The 17201-nt window shown below is 50.0% G+C and overlaps 1 protein-coding gene across 1 annotated transcript in view; it reads left to right on the top strand.

Annotated features, from left to right (window-relative positions):
* Positions 1-16105, top strand: part of PRKAR1B (protein kinase cAMP-dependent type I regulatory subunit beta) — a 112784-nt gene extending 96679 nt beyond the window's left edge. The window contains exons 10-11 of the mRNA XM_075565485.1: positions 12057-12138; positions 14256-16105. Of these exons, the coding sequence (XP_075421600.1) occupies positions 12057-12138; positions 14256-14428 (255 nt within the window). The 3' untranslated portion in view covers positions 14429-16105. The remainder of the gene's footprint in view (positions 1-12056; positions 12139-14255) is intronic.
* The last annotated feature ends 1096 nt before the right edge of the window (positions 16106-17201 follow it).

The raw sequence follows: 17201 nt of genomic DNA, 5'->3' as shown, positions 1-17201 counted from the left end.
GCTCACTCACCCGTCCGGCCGCTCCCACGTGTATCTGAGGCGGGAGGCAGCGTGTTGTGGCCGCTCCCCCGCTGTGTCCCGGGCACTCGCTCCTCCGCTGACTGTAGCGGCGCCGGGGGGGGGGGGGGTTGAAAGCGCGGGAGACATGGGGAGAGGAGGAGGTGCGCGCGGGTTTGGAGGCTGATTTCGTGGAGGAAGAGGCGGAGGCTCCGGCGGGTATGTGAGCCCCCCCCGGGTTATACATGCTGCTAATGTACACCCCCCCCTACTGTGTGTGTGTGTGTGTCCCTGTGTGTGTGTCCGTGTGTGTGTGTGTGTGTGTGTCCCTGTGTGTGTCCCTGTGTGTGTGTGTGTGTGTGTGTGTGTGTGTGTGTCTGTGTGTGTGTGTGTCTGTGTGTGTCCCTGTGTGTGTGTTTGTGTCCCTGTGTGTCCTTTGGGCCGTCACTCCGCCTCAGGCCAATGAGAGGTGTGCGGGGGCGGCCCAAGGGACCAATGAGATTTCCCCTAGGGACACCGGACATCCAGCAGGCAGGCATGCATGCATGCAGGCAGGCATACAGTGCTTTCACTAATATAGTATAAGATTGATATCTATGACTGCAGTGGTTTGTATTGAAAGGGATAAGATATAGATTAAAGCTTTTGCTTTTATAACTACTGTAGTTCCCAGAGAGGTTTAAGGGCTGTTCTATAGAGTGTGCAGCCGTGCGCGCGTGCCTGTGCGAACGCGCGTGCCTGTGCGAACGCGCGTGCCTGTGCCGCACGCCTTTTGTGTGTATGCTGAGCTGTGAGCTGTGAGAAGGTACTGTGTGTTTGTGTGTTTGTGTATGTGTAATTTATTATTTATTAAAAAAAAACCACTGGTAAAAATAAAATATTTATTAACATTGTGCACACACACATACATACACACATACATACACACATACATACACACATACACACACATATATACACACATACATACACACACATAACCACATCTATACATCTATACATATATACACATGCATACATACATACATTTCAGCGCCGGTAGCAGCACAAAAAGATTATTTCCCCGTCTTCCCCGCTGTCGGCCGGATGCACGCTCCCTGCCGTGTGCGCACGCGGCCCTTGTATAGAAGGGCTGACTAACCTCAGCCAATTATAAGTGCCGCGCACGCACGGCGTAGCGCACGCGGACACTATATAACAGCCCTTAAGCGTACAGAGCACTCTTTGGATGTAGCACTCTATAACCAGATAAATATACCAGCATTCTTTCTTGATGCTGGTAGTTCCAAGTGTATTCAGTACTTAGTATCTCTGTGCATGGATTGTGAGGGGAGGAGCATGTTTCACCCGGTTCTAGAACTTGCTTCCCACTCTGCAATTCACACAACCAGCCCCGTCTTTCCCAGACTAGACAGATGTGGAATGCATCTGAGCCCAAGGTCACGGTATTATCCCATATGAGCTTCCTGGCACAAGCAGGAAAAACTTTAAGAACCATGCAATAATTATTGTCATAAAGAATTATATTTTGGCAAGCAAAAATCACAACAGATGCACCGTCGCCAACAAATAAATGACGCGCTACGTCACTATCGTTTTTATATCACGAGCACTGTACCTAGGAGTTTGTCATCGTTTGTCTTCTGAAAAGTAAATATTTGGAGCGACAATATTAAGATTGGGAGACACCACAAACTAGACACGACTATTTCCATGCTCTTGGATCCAAGATAGTCATAATAAATTCATTCTGTTACTGTATTTTCCCATAAGAATTTAGAGGAATAAAGGGGTTTGCAGGGAAAGATTTGGATAATTGACCCTCCTGTGTCTGTTCTCGTACGGGGCAGTAGATGGAGCTACAAGGAGGGATGAAGGTGATTCACACATTGCTGTCCAGTGGCTGCTAATCAAAATGAGATGAAATATGCGGTGATCATTAAAGTGGCTGGCAAAAGCAGCGAAATGCACCAGTTATTCAGTGCCGGTCTGTGTTGGCTGACCATAAGAAAAGCTCAATGCTTACTTGTCATCCAGTAGGTAGAGAAAAATATATTTTATGCGGTTGCTCACTAATTATATTAAAACCCAAGTTTCTTCATTTTAATATTAGATAAACGGTGCTTTTGCAATCACTTTTTTAAGTGTCAAAGCAGGAGAAAACACAATTGCCCATATCTACTAAACTAGGCTTTGTCATAAAACATTTTGCCAGAAGGTGTCTTAATGCAGCTTAGTAAATATGGACCAATGTTTTTTCTTATTTGGGTCACAATTAAGACGCTCTGTTCTCCCAATTAAAGACATTCATGTTTTAACTTCACTAGTTGCTGCTTTATTTTTCCTAACTGATTGAATAGACGTTAAGCACAGGGAAGAGAGGGGGAGAAAGAGATGTTAGGATCCCATATAAGGAAGCCAAGAAAAGGCCTTGATTAAAACGTAAAGATTGCCCTTAAAATATTAATATACTGTAGCAAACTATAGGAATTGTAGAACGAGTGGGAAGAACCTATGTAAGTATTGTTAGTATATGTTTCTAGCTTACAGTTTGATTTATTAAGGGACACAAACTCTTGTGTAGGGTCCCGTCTCCCCCCACCCCCCTTCCACGGGTCTACAAATCTATCTAATTATTCGGCAAATAACAGGCAGGACACCTTCACCATAATTCCCAAGGAGAGGCAGGAGGAAAACGTAGCACAACTGGCGGCTCCTCCCCCGGCACTGGAGGCCACTCCCCCATGCTGGAAGCTCCTCCCCAACTCTGGCAGCTCCTCCCCCAACACTGGCTACTCTTCCCCTGCCCTGGTGGCTCCTCCCCCCACACTGGTAACTCCCCCCCCCCCGTGCTGGCGTCTTCTCCCCGTGCTGCCCGGCTCCTCCCTGTGCAGGAGGCTCCTCCCCCATGCTGGCTACTCCTCCCCCCATGCTGGTGGTTCCTCCCCTGCACTGGCAGCTCCTCCCCCATGCTGGCAGCTCCTCCCCCCATGCTGGCAGCTCCTCCCCCCATGCTGGTGGTTCCTCCCCTGCACTGGCAGCTCCTCCCCCCATGCTGGCAGCTCCTCCCCCCATGCTGGTGTTTCCGCCCCTGCACTGGCAGCTCCTCCCCCCATGCTGGCAGCTCCTCCCCCCATGCTGGTGGTTCCTCCCCTGCACTGGCAGCTCCTCCCCCCATGCTGGCAGCTCCTCCTTCTGTGCTGGTGGCTCCTCCCCCCGCATGATGGCAGCTCTTCCCTCCATGCTGGCGGCTCCCCCTGTGGTGGCAGCTCCTCCCACCATGCGGGCAGCTCCTCCCCCCGCACTGATGGCTCCCCCTATGCTGTCAGCTCCTCCCCCCATGCTGCCAGCTCCTCCCCCCACGCTGGACTCCAATCTCATAGGGCAGTTGCTAGGGGGCAGTTTCCTCTATCCTGATTGGCTGCAATACCCAGCAGCAGCCAATCAGGAGGAGGTGTCAGGAACCTGCAGGGTGTGGCCAAGCAGAGGATGAGGAAGCAGCATGGGCTGAGAGATGAAGTTGTGTCTGTCCTGTTCGTATTTCTTTTGGTGTGTGCTTTCTGTGACTCCCATGCCCCGTCTGACTCCTGTGACTCCCTGCCACTCATGGACATTTGTCTGTCTCCTGTGACTTTCTCTCTCTGTTTATTGTGATCCTGTCCTGTTGTAGGAGTGCCTCAGCACCTGAGCACTATGATTAGGGGTGTCCCGAGAGAGAAAAATGTTGAAAACCACTGGTCTAGGGCATTACATTTGTACCTGACAATATTACTTTGTTGCACATTAAAATGTTTGCCTTATTACCCCTGCAGACGTGTTCATGCTGATATCATTGCATTACCCTGGTTACATTATCAAACATTTGTATATAAAGACATTCTAAATGCCTAACAAGTGTGCCTATAAAGTACCCAAACTATAAGACTGAAACCTATACAGATATAAAGTAGCATGTAAAATACTGCCGTAGGGTTGGTTACATTCTTCATAAGCATAATGAGAACTTACTATTTCTGCTTGGAGTAAATTCAAGCTACATGGACAATAGAATCTTCTCTTTTCTATATGTGTTTTTGTATGTCTTTTATCTATCTGTCCTATTAGTATATCACTGTACTTTTAATCTGCAGTTGTACATTGTCTACTGCTACATACGTTTAAGATGTACAGCAGGGCCCCTGATATACGGCGGGTTCCGTTCCAGAGGCCCGCCGTTTACTGAAAATCGCCGGAAAGCGGATCCGGCGATTTTCACTTCTGCGCATGCGCAAACCGGCATTTTTGCCGTTCTGCGCATGTATTGTATGTCTTTATTTATATAGCGCCATAAATGTACATAGTGCTACACAGTAGTAATACATATCATATAAATAACAAATAACAAATAATATAAATAACAGATTATGGGAATAAGTGCTTCAGACATACTGTAAAAGTAACATTAAGCAAGGAGTCCCTGCTCCGAGGAGCTATGTGCAACCTATGGTATGCGCGCGCAACTTATGGTATGCGCGCGCAACCTGCGGTCTGCGCATGCACGCCGGGCGCACCCGCCCGTTCTGCGCATGCGCGAGTTAGAAATCAAGATGGCGGCCCCCTTCTCGGTGCCGCCATATGAGCGGATTGCCGAGAAGCGGGGCCCTACTGTATCATACAAATGATTAGCAATGCTAGTGTTTGTAAAATTGAATGTACTCTAAACAACTATTGCACACATAAGCAAATGAGTGAAGTGTTATTGTAGTGTGTACTTAAATATTGCAGCTTGAACAGGGGAGGCCAACTCCAGTCCTCAAGGGCCACCAACAGGTCAGGTTTTCAGGATATCCCTGCTTCAGCACAGGTAGGGTTGCCAGGTGTCCAGTATTAAACCACACTGTCCAGTAAAACATTAGAGGTAATACTGGACATGTATGTGTATACCGGTATTACCTCTCTGGACATAGCGACCTGACCGGCTTCGGGGGCAATGGGATTTCCCCGAGCGGGGCTGCTGCTAGGGGGCTGGGCAGCTTTCTCCCTCCTGATTGGCTGCTGCTGGGTAATGCAGTCAATCAGGAGGAGGTGTCAGGAGCCTGGAAGTGGGGCCAAGGAGAGGATGAAACAGCATGGAGTGGAGAGGTGTGTGTGTGCGTGTCGCACCTTTCACCATTGTGTCCAGTATTTTTGAAGAAGCCACCTGGCAACCCTAAGCACAGGTGACTCAATCAGTCCCTGCTTCAGCACAGGTGGCTCAATCAGTGCCTCAGTCTTTGACTGAGGGATATCCTTAAAACCTGACCTGTTGCCGGCTCTTGAGGACTGGACTTGGTTACCCCTGAGCTAGAATCACAGAATGTAATTATGACTATTTCCATGTGCACTGGAACAATTCAATGAGCTGTCTTACTATGGGCTTGGTCCAATAAGGATTCCCACATGGGCGTATTCTCCACGGTATAGCTATTGAATGGGGCCATTTGTTATTAAAATAAGCTCGGCAGGTCTCTCGTCTGGATCTCATGGGAGAACTCGCCTGTAAAAGTTGACGACGTTCACAACATACAACTGATTGTGCGATTGTTTCCTGCATTTGATATTCTTACACTTTGACTCTGTAACCTGGGAAGGACCCTTTGGAATACCCGACCAGGAGCAGAATAAGTACAAAGCCCGTCTCTTCTGCTCTGATTAATGAAGGCACAGCCTTAGGCACACTCCGCTATCACACTGATAATCTCTTTAAAAAAACACTGAATGATTAATTATTAATTAGGAAGATAAATGTTGCCTAGAAAAGGGCACTTAAGTCATCGGTGTAAAAGCCCCAGTGCAATGTTAAGTTGCAGTTAGAGTTTGACACGTGTGTAATTCCACAGAAGGCTGACGTTACAATGAAATGGGAATTTAACCTCAGACCCTATTATTATTCTGCTTTCATTTTCAGAGCAGGTGAGCAAAGAAACCCACATGGCTAATCCAGATTCTACAGCTGCAGTACAGCTGCTTTACCATTCGCTCTATTGCAGTGAATTGGCTGCAGGGTGTTCATAAGGGGTCGGATGGCTTAGCACCGCTTAGTATACATGGCCCTATATATCTTTACAGCAGGAATCTTCAGTAACCCGCGGACCCTCTGAAATTGTGCTGAATAGGTGCAGTTAGTCAAATGCTGTGTCTGTTATATTATTAAATAGGAGGGTTTCACTCTGTACAGTGCTGGAGGGCTGAGCATCCCCTCCCCCCCCCTTATTTCCCCCCCCCCCCCCTTATTCCCCCCTTATTCCCCCCCCCTCCCCCTTATTCCCCCCCCCCCCTCCCCCTTATTCCCCCCCCCCCCTCCCCCTTATTCCCCCCCCACCCCTCCCCCTTATTCCCCCCCCCCCCTCCCCCTTATTCCCCCCCCCCTCCCCCTTATTCCCCCCCCTCCCTCCCCCTTATTCCCCCCCCTCCCTCCCCCTTATTCCCCCCCCTCCCTCCCCCTTATTCCCCCCCCCTCCCCCCCTTATTCCCCCCCCTCCCTCCCCCTTATTCCCCCCCCCCTCCCCCTTATTCCCCCCCCCCCCTCCCCCTTATTCCCCCCCCCCTCCCCCTTATTCCCCCCCCCTCCCCCTTATTCCCCCCCCCCCTCCCCCTTATTCCCCCCCCCCCCCTCTCCCCCTTATTCCCCCCCCCCCTCCCCCTTATTCCCCCCCCCCCTCTCCCCCTTATTCCCCCCCCCCCTCCCCCTTATTCCCCCCCCCCCCTCCCCCTTATTCCCCCCCCCCCTCCCCCTTATTCCCCCCCCTCCCCCTTATTCCCCCCCCCTCCCTCCCCCTTATTCCCCCCCCCTCCCTCCCCCCCCCTTATTCCCCCCCCCTCCCTCCCCCTTATTCCCCCCCCCCTCCCTCCCCCTTATTCCCCCCCCCCTCCCTCCCCCTTATTCCCCCCCCCTCCCTCCCCCCCCCTCCCTCCCCCCCCCCCTCCCTCCCCCTTATTCCCCCCCCCCTCCCTCCCCCTTATTCCCCCCCCCCCTCCCTCCCCCTTATTCCCCCCCCCCTCCCTCCCCCTTATTCCCCCCCCCTCCCTCCCCCCCCCTCCCTCCCCCTTATTCCCCCCCTTATTCCCCCCCCCTCCCTCCCCCTTATTCCCCCCCCCTCCCTCCCCCTTATTCCCCCCCCCTCCCTCCCCCTTATTCCCCCCCCCCTCCCTCCCCCTTATTCCCCCCCCCCCTCCCTCCCCCTTATTCCCCCCCCCCCTCCCTCCCCCTTATTCCCCCCCCCCCTCCCTCCCCCTTATTCCCCCCCCCTCCCTCCCCCTTATTCCCCCCCCCCTCCCTCCCCCTTATTCCCCCCCCACCTCCCTCCCCCTTATTCCCCCCCCCCTCCCTCCCCCTTATTCCCCCCCCCCCTCCCTCCCCCTTATTCCCCCCCCCCTCCCTCCCCCTTATTCCCCCCCCCCTCCCTCCCCCTTATTCCCCCCCCCCTCCCTCCCCCTTATTCCCCCCCCCCTCCCTCCCCCTTATTCCCCCCCCCCTCCCTCCCCCTTATTCCCCCCCCCCTCCCTCCCCCTTATTCCCCCCCCCTCCCTCCCCCTTATTCCCCCCCCTTATTCCCCCCCCCTCCCTCCCCCTTATTCCCCCCCCCCTCCCTCCCCCTTATTCCCCCCCCCCTCCCTCCCCCTTATTCCCCCCCCCTCCCTCCCCCTTATTCCCCCCCCCTCCCTCCCCCTTATTCCCCCCCCCTCCCTCCCCCTTATTCCCCCCCCCTCCCTTCCCCCCCCCCTCCCTCCCCCTTATTTCCCCCCCCCCCCCCCCCCTCCCCCCTTATTTCCCCCCCCCTCCCCCTTATTTCCCCCCCCCCCTCCCCCTTATTTCCCCCCCCCTCCCCCTTATTTCCCCCCCCTCCCCCTTATTTCCACCCCCCTCCCCCTTATTCCACCCCCCTCCACTTTATTCCACCCCCCTCCACCTTATTCCCCCCTCCCTTTTCCCCCTGAACCTCTTAGAAAGATCTGTACGCTTATGGCTGCTAAGAATGCAAGCAAAATCATTAGCGAGCTGCAAGAAGAAATATTAGGCGGCCCTCCCCTACATGCAACATTTAGACGGATGATATTTCACCCTAAATATAGTGGTGCACTTTTAAAAAATGGTGCACGCATCTCTGAACCACAGAGCTTACAATCTAATATATTGGTGCCTGGGGCTCAAAATAAATAAGGTCACTTAGGCATGGTAACAAGGATCTTCAAAGACAGTGTGACATTACTAGTAGACTACCCCTAAAAACATATATTAAAAATACTTTATTCAATTGTTTCTACCCTGTAATTAGTTAATTTGCCCTTTATTCTAACTTAACGCCAGATGCCCTATTGGTATACAGTGCCAGGTGTGTCATGGCACAAACACTAGTTTTCTAGGGCAGTGGTTCCCAAACTCTTGTGTGCCCCCCCCCCCCTTGACGTCTCTCCTGCGGTTTCTGATGTCATGTGATCCCGCAGCGTCATTTGACACCACGTTGCCATGGCGACGCGTCGCCAGAGACAAGGTAAGGGACTTACAGAGGCCTTGCGCGCTCCCCCGGCATTTAATTTGAATGTTGTGAAGAAGAGCGCAGGGGCTCTGTACGTGCCACGCCACTCCCCCCCCCCCAGAAAATGTCACGATCCCCCTCCCTGTTTGCGCACCCCTAATCTAGGGGCTGATCGGGCTTACCTCTTCAATGGAGCAGTTGGCCCAATCGAAATGGAAGTGGAGCCCTCTCAGCCAGAAGCGGTTGCTGAAGCAATCACATGACCGCAAATGCCGAAGGTCCGATGGCATTCTGGTGCAGTCGGACCTCTGGCACGGGAAAGGTTAAAGCAGCGTCCCGCCAGATATTTATATTGCATGATGGGAACCCGGAGAATCCTCAGGAGCGCTGTTTTTAGCCCTGGGCACCCGCCCGTGTTCCCAAGATAGTTACCGGTGATAACCGCGGGGAATGTTTACCGAACAATATCATGAAACCTTAAACCACCAGAGTCTAATACAGGAGCGGGCAACTCCAGTCCTCAAGGGCCACCAACAGGTCAGGTTTCCAGGATATCCCGGCATAGGTGGCTCAATATGACTGAGCCACTGATTGAGCCATCTGTGCTGAAGCAGGGATATCCTTAAAACCTGACCTGTTTGTGGCCCTGGAGGACTGGAGTTGCCCACCCCTGTATTGGACTCTAGAGAAATCAAAATGGCCACCACATCATGCAGTCCCCTAGGGTACATTAGGAAACCACAAAGTCATCGGAGGGATGAAATGGTGGCTTACGGCTTTCTATTCATTGGACAACCAAAGTGGACATCTTCAAATGTCCAGGATGAAACCAGCAATAAAACCGGAAAGTGTCTCAGGAACCTGCGGGCTTCCTGGAGCTAATGTTAATACACTTCAGCTGCAAAAGGACACCCGCCCCTGTTATAATTCCATAAACAACGCTTTAAAAGCCAGCTAATTAGTTGTTTTGGTTGCTATTTTTGTTTAACCTTATGCCGTTAAACCTGAAACAGTATTTGGGAAGCTTAATTATTGGGGAGTTTATTCTTTTAGTTGTGGATACTATTTTCTTCTGTTTTTGCAGATAATCAGAAACATGAGGCTGTTCAGGGATAATAATCTATTCTATTCGCTTTTATGTGGACTCGGAAGAGATTTTGTGGCTGGTGAGAATGGGAGGATAATGACTGGCTTTGTGTAGGGAAGGAATCCTTAAAATGCAACTCTCCCCCCCGCCCCCCTTTTCTTTGGGACGTTTACTGGCTTGTGTATGGATATGTCTGAAGGAGGTATAGGAGGGCAGCGTTGGCAAGACTCCACACTGCTCTGAAGTTGGCACGCACAGGCTGAAAAACCTGGCATTAGCATGGATGGTAATTTAGTTGTTTTCCCATAGATGTCCCTGGTTAGTTCCTTATCCTGAGCCAAGTACCTTAGGATGCTACATTAAAATCGGCCACCTGCAGCAAACCTTTGGAATCTCCTTCTCATCTAATGAGCGGTTGTGGAAGACAATGCACGGGCAAGAGTGTATGATCTATTGTATGGGTGCTCAAGCCCCCCCCCCCCCCTCCAAACAGGCCAAGTTTTCAGGATAACCCAGCTTCAGCACAGGTGGCTCAATCAGAGGCTCAGTCAAAGACTGAGCCTCTGATTGAGCCACCTGTGCTGAAGCTGGGACTGATTAAGCCACCTGTGCTGAAGCAGGGATATCCTAAAAACCTGTCCTGTTGGGGGGGAGGGGGAGCTTCAGGAGTGTGTCTGCAAGAAAAAAAATGTCATCAGTGTGGAGGGCAGAAGAGCTGTGTATAAATGTCACTTTACAGGCAATAGGAGCTGTGCTTCTAAAATGTGGCAAAATCTCCCCCGTTTCATAGTTTCTTATATACTGTACTACTGACAGTGTGTGTATCACTGTACATAGAATTCCACAGGCACTATGAGTCCCTGGCCAGAAGAGCTTGCACTCAAATGAGTAAATAACCAGCAGCTACCATAGCACAGTCTGGAACTCGGACTGCTATGATGGAGGTTAGGACCTGCATACTGGTCATGCCGTGACGTGGCGTGCAGGCTTATAACGCTTGGGCCAAAGGGTTTAACTAAACGACCCTTACTCATGAGAATACTAACACTGAAGTATGTAACTGTGTATTGTGTCACATTGGATGTAGCACTGGGTATGTTTGTCTTTTGCTGTGATGAAGGCCCCTGAGAGCAGAGCACACAGTTTCACTGCTTTAATCTTTTGAGCCTGTAACTCATCACGGGGCGTTTCTTTGAATATGTGAAAGGTAGTGACATTACTTTTCTATTTCAGTACATGCACATGCTCTGTATTTATAGAAACGTGTATTCCCATTATATTCTGTGTATGCATTTTCTCCATGAAATGCGCAGAACACAGCTAGAAAGAGGGTGAGGTAACGTCTCCACGAACAAGTTAAACAAACGATCCATCACTCAGGTTGTGGTTAGTTATCTGGGCTTAAAAAGAAGCCACGCTGTTATAAGTTGATGCAGGGGAGATTTCATTTATTCTGGTGAGATGTTCTCTGGCGGCCACCATTATTTACTGCTTCACGTGTCCACCCATTGCTTTCAACGCTCTTGCTACAGTAGTTTATACGATGTAGTAGTTCCTTGGTCTGGAGGTTCCAGGAGTTATGCAAACCTGTGATCATTCACGTTGATTCATGTGATAAACATGACAAGTTGCATATAAACAAGAACGAGGATTCCCCTTCGTTCTGTAAATTGTTACCTCATGTAAGAAGTACGTGTACCAGCTTATTGTGGAAGGAAATGACATTCATTATCTCTGTATGGGTTAGAGCATGGGGTGGCCAACTCCAGTCCTCGAGGGCCGCCAACAGGTCAGGTTTTCAGGATATCCCTGCTTCAGCACAGGTGGCTCAGTCGGAGTGACTGAGCCACCTGTGCTGAAGCAGAGATATCCTGAAAACCTGACCTGTTGGTGGCCCTGGAGGACTGGAGTTGGCCACCCCTGGGTTAGAGCATGGGGTAACCAGCTCTGGTTCTCAAGGGCCACCAACAGGTCAGGTTTTCAGGATATCCCTGCTGCAGCACAGGTAGTATAATCAGTGCCTGCTTCAGCACAGGTGGCTCAGTCAATGACTGCATCACCTGTGCTGAAGCAGTGACATCCTGAAAACCTGACCTGTTGGTGGCCCTTGAGGACTGGAGCTCGCTACCCCTGGGTTAGAGATGATTAGTATCAATTCAGCTAGTGATTACTTTACTCAGTTTTGCACGTTGAGTGCACCGTGCGAACAAATACACAAAATACCTTGTTATTAAATTACTGTGCTTTCCAGTTGAGGAAAGACACAATAAGTATTTTCTGTTGTATATAATTAACCCTTTGCTGCCAGAAGAGCCACCAATGCAATGCAAAGCAAGAGGTTCACAGAACGGCCTTTATTTAATAATAATAATACAAAAGAATGAACTTGGTTGTGTACGGCACAGACACGTAATTGTAATGTACATGTAATGTACATGTAATATATCATGAAATGTTCGTATCTCCATGTCTCGTAGGGTACAGCATCTGTGCTTCAGCGTAGATCTGACAACGAGGAGTATGTGGAGGTTGGACGACTGGGACCATCAGATTACTTTGGTAAGCCCCATATTACTTTGGTAAGCCCCATATTACTACGGTGTTACATAAAGATGGAAGCCGAGAGCAGATAAGAGCCAGGTCTCCCCATGCCTGTTGTAGCCTTGCGTAGGAAACCTTTAGCCCCTACGTGATCTCCTCCTTGTTTTATTCCTTATTTTCTATTACCGTTGGCACATTTCTACCCATGCCATGTATCTGAGTTCCTGTCGTATGTTTGCCTCCTGCTTCTGCTGGGAGGCTGTTTCCCTCAGCTTTAAATTTAAAGCCTCTCACTGTGCCCCAGCCTGTCCCCTGTAGTGTAGATATCATGCAGAAATTTGTACTTGAGAAAAAATACATTAGCTTCAAAAACTTGGAGTTAAGCATGTCTCACCTAAAGATGGCGTTACTCCCATCCAAACCCTCTCCTCTCCCATCCAAACCTTCTCCTCTCCCATCCAAACCCTCTCCTCTCCCATCCAAACCCTCTCCTCTCCCATCCAAACCCTCTCCTCTCCCATCCAAACCCTCTCCTCTCCCATCCAAACCCTCTCCTCTCCCATCCAAACCCTCTCCACTCCCATCCAAACCCTCTCCTCTCCCATCCAAACCCTCTCCACTCCCATCCAAACCCTCTCCTCTCCCATCCAAACCCTCTCCCATCCAAACCCTCTCCTCTCCCATCCAAACCCTCTCCTCTCCCATCCAAACCCTCTCCACTCCCATCCAAATCCTCTCCTCTCCCATCCAAACCCTCTCCTCTCCCATCCAAACCCTCTCCTCTCCCATCCAAACCCTCTCCTCTCCCATCCAAACCCTCTCCACTCCCATCCAAACCCTCTCCTCTCCCATCAAAACCCTCTCCTCTCCCATCCAAACCCACTCCACTCCCATCCAAACCCTCTCCTCTCCCATCCAAACCCTCTCCTCTCCCATCCAAACCCTCTCCCATCCAAACCCTCTCCTCTCCCATCCAAACCCTCTCCACTCCCATCCAAACCCTCTCCTCTCCCATCCAAACCCTCTCCTCTCCCATCCAAACCCTCTCCTCTCCCATCCAAACCCTCTCCTCTCCCATCCAAACCCTCTCCTCTCCCATCCAAACCCTCTCCTCTCCCATCCAAACCCTCTCCTCTCCCATCCAAACCCTCTCCTCTCCCATCCAAACCCTCTCCTCTCCCATCCAAACCCTCTCCACTCCCATCCAAACCCTCTCCTCTCCCATCCAAACCCTCTCCACTCCCATCCAAACCCTCTCCACTCCCATCCAAACCCTCTCCTCTCCCATCCAAACCCTCTCCTCTCCCATCCAAACCCTCTCCTCTCCCATCCAAACCCTCTCCTCTCCCATCCAAACCCTCTCCTCTCCCATCCAAACCCTCTCCTCTCCCATCCAAACCCTCTCCTCTCCCATCCAAACCCTCTCCTCTCCCATCCAAACCCTCTCCACTCCCATCCAAACCCTCTCATCTCCCATCCAAACTCTCTCCTCTCCCATCCAAACCCTCTCCACTCCCATCCAAACCCTCTCCTCTCCCATCCAAACCCTCTCCTCTCCCATCCAAACCCTCTCCTCTCCCATCCAAACCCTCTCCAATCCCATCCAAACCCTCTCCTCTCCCATCCAAACCCTCTCCTCTCCCATCCAAACCCTCTCCTCTCCCATCCAAACCCTCTCCTCTCCCATCCAAACTCTCTCCTCTCCCATCCAAACCCTCTCCACTCCCATCCAAACCCTCTCCTCTCCCATCCAAACCCTCTCCTCTCCCATCCAAACCCATATTACCAGGTCCGGATGGGAATAACGCCACCTTAGGTATGACCCAGCGTTAACCTTGATGGACCTATGTGGGTAGGCGTTAGGAGCAAATAAATATCACTAAGATCCATTATTGTTAGCGCAAAGCCCTTTCCGGACCAAACCAGGACTTGGCTTTGAAGATGCACGTAAGGTATCGCGTGCCGTTAATTTAACATGATGTTCACTCGCTTAACGAAGATCTGTGGCTTTACTGTGTTATGGAGAAGCATTGCTTAGCAAATATGTCCCTTAATCTGTTACATGATATCTTGACTCAAAATGTGAGCAGCCCAGCTCCCCTTCTCCACTTTACTGAAGCGTGTCTTGCTCCCAGGTGAGATAGCCTTGTTGCTGAACCGCCCCAGGGCAGCGACTGTTGTTGCACGGGGGCCGCTCCGATGTGTGAAGCTGGACCGCCCTCGCTTCGAACGAGTTCTTGGACCGTGTTCTGAAATCCTTAAAAGAAACATTCAAAGATACAACAGTTTCATCTCTCTGACCGTTTAAGATGTCCCACTCGGGAATGCCACCTGTGTGTCACCTTGTGCCGTTCCATAGCTTTATAAGGAGAGGACGTTGTGCATTTTATGTGATATTTTTTTTTTATATTGATGTCTGATGCATCAGACATCACGTTTTTAAACTGTTTGTATAATTACTCAGCAATACAGTGCTTGGGACTAGGGGAAGCATCGTGCGCCGAGACTTGTACATGGCTGATGCGTTGGGATGTTCACAATTGTAGTCGGTTATACAAGGTTAGCACAGGGTTGCAGATTATTTACAGAATTGAATGCAGAGGGGGGGCCACGTCCTTAAAGCAATGGGCTGGCAGAGTTTGGGGAAAAGAATTGACACAGGGATGCAGGTGCAGTGGGAATAAATGACAGATTTATTTCACCCATTCAGTGCCAGAGAAGTTAACTAAGCATTACCTTTGTGTTTCACTGAAAGCATTAACCAAACTCCAACCATTGTAACCCTTCTTGCTATGAGCTTTCTCTCAATAGAATCTATGACCCTTATTCAACATCGGGAGAATGGGGTAATTCACTTTTCATGATGCCATAACTTTAATTCACTAGAATGTATGTCAGTGCATCATTGCCTGAATAGGGATCTAGGTGTCAAGGGACCCAAAAGCTTTTTTTTTAACTTGATACTTAGGGAGACATGTATCAAAGCCTGCTGGTGTCAAAACTGGGAAGAATGTGGTGCATATGGTTCCATATTTGCCAAATAAAACAACGGTGTTTCCATTCTCTGGGCAATGCGGGGTGATTTTTTGCCAGTTTTGATACATTAACTTCTCGGAGATGCATCTTTAACACACATTTCTTGGCTTGAAGGTATCAGGTTCTTTTTCACCTATTTACCCCCCATGTGTTTTGCATGGAATTTGGCAAGTTATTGTAGCAGGGGTTAGGGAGAACTTACCTGACAATGGGACAAAGTCTGCATCCGGGGCCCTCAATTACTTTTGCCTTCTGTAGAGTCAATTCTGACCAATAATCTGCCCCACGTGTATGAAACATGATTATCAAGTAATATATGCGGATTCAAGCGAAGAATGCACCTACGGGTGCGTCTGTACAAACGTCTGGCAGCTTAATACATACTGTACACTCCAAGAAGTGGGACAGTGATGGACAAAGAGAAATGGATTAACCTCACCATGTGAAACATATAATAAAGTCACGCCTGCTGTATTTGTTAAGGAGATGTGAAACCTTCACCATTAATAGGATAAATATCCGTACTTAAACTGACACAGGACAAGTGCACAATTCGAGGGAACGTATGGGCGGGTGGCACTGAAAAAGCCCAGACACCTGGTATACTCGTTGTTTATTTAAATATGCAGGCTGTTCCCAAACCCCGTTTTGTAACTGAAGACGTCTAGGTGTGGTCCTTTTGTGTATTTAAGAGCGATCATGTGTCTGAAGTGGGTGGCCCTCCACAGACTTCTCAAGCAATGCTTTTTGTATGAGTTTTATATGCCCGTCCCATGCTGTCACCGCTTTTCTACATTGGCTTGGCAAGCTACACGCATGTGAAGCACACGGCAGACATGCGATGTTACACATTCCTTACGTGTACGCCACTACAGAATACCTTTTGCCTTTCACTTACGCTTTAGACGATTATATATATATATTTGAAAATAAACATCTACTCTGCAATGGAAAAGAAATGTTTCTTGTTTATTATTGCCGTTTCGTTCAGCCAGCCACTTAGATTTTCTGCGTGCATAATAAATCACTGCAGTGTATCATCCACAGGAGAGAGGAATGTCTGGGCAGTAACGGTGATAAGCAACAGCTCACAGAGCATTCCATCCAACTCAGGCCCTTACTCAGTAAAGGGTCCTATGCCTTAGTACGTTTTAACTACTATTCATTTGAATAGGAAGTAAGCCGTGGTAAAGCTGAGCACCCGTTAGTAAATCTGTGCATCCGTGTATGACCTCTCAGCATTAAATGTGTTAAAATACTCCAGGGGTTCGCAAACTGGGGGGCACAATGTTTTTTTGGGGGGGGGGAGGGGGGGCGGGGAGCAGCGCTTACAGAGGCCCCGCACTCTTCCCCAAGGTATGTAAATTAAATGCCGGGGACCCGCGGGAGGCCTCTGTAAGTTCCCTTACCTTGATTCAGATGGCTTCAGGTGACGTCATGGCAACGTGGCGTCAAATGACGCTGGGGGTCACATGACCCGCGGCGCCATGATGACGCAGCGTCATGTCACGTGCCATCACATCACGTGATCCCTGTGGCGTCATTTGACACTTCTACAAGGTATGGGGGGGGGGGGGCGCAAGCACTGGGGGAGAGGGGGAGAGCAGGCAGGGGGCGCAGTGCAAAAAGTATGCGCACCCCTTAAATACTCACTGGGATCTTTGTCTTCGTTAAAGCTGCAGTCCAAGCAATATCCTACTAGCCTACTGCAGTTGTATACTACTCCTTGTTGCTGAGATGCACAGGACAGACATATGTGCATAAAGCCAGCCGCATGAATATAAGTACACTAATTCCTCTGTCAATGTGAATTACAGGCGCTTACAAGTAAGTGAGCCCCACCCACGAAGACCGCTTAGCACATGCCATGTATTATATGCAAGGGTCATGTTACCCATAAAACAGCGGTATTTCTTGATTTATTTGTACGTACGAATATATACATAAGATAGAAGTGGTGATAAAGTCCCTACAAACCGCTGCATTTATTAAATCGCCCATTGATCGTCAAGCTGTACTGAGCTGAAGGTTCCGAGCTTCAACCA

This window comes from Ascaphus truei, chromosome 11, assembly GCF_040206685.1.
Source record: "Ascaphus truei isolate aAscTru1 chromosome 11, aAscTru1.hap1, whole genome shotgun sequence".
Lineage (NCBI taxonomy): Eukaryota > Metazoa > Chordata > Amphibia > Anura > Ascaphidae > Ascaphus > Ascaphus truei.
Note: the sequence above shows the minus strand (reverse complement) of the source record. Positions and strands in the feature narration are given on the sequence as shown.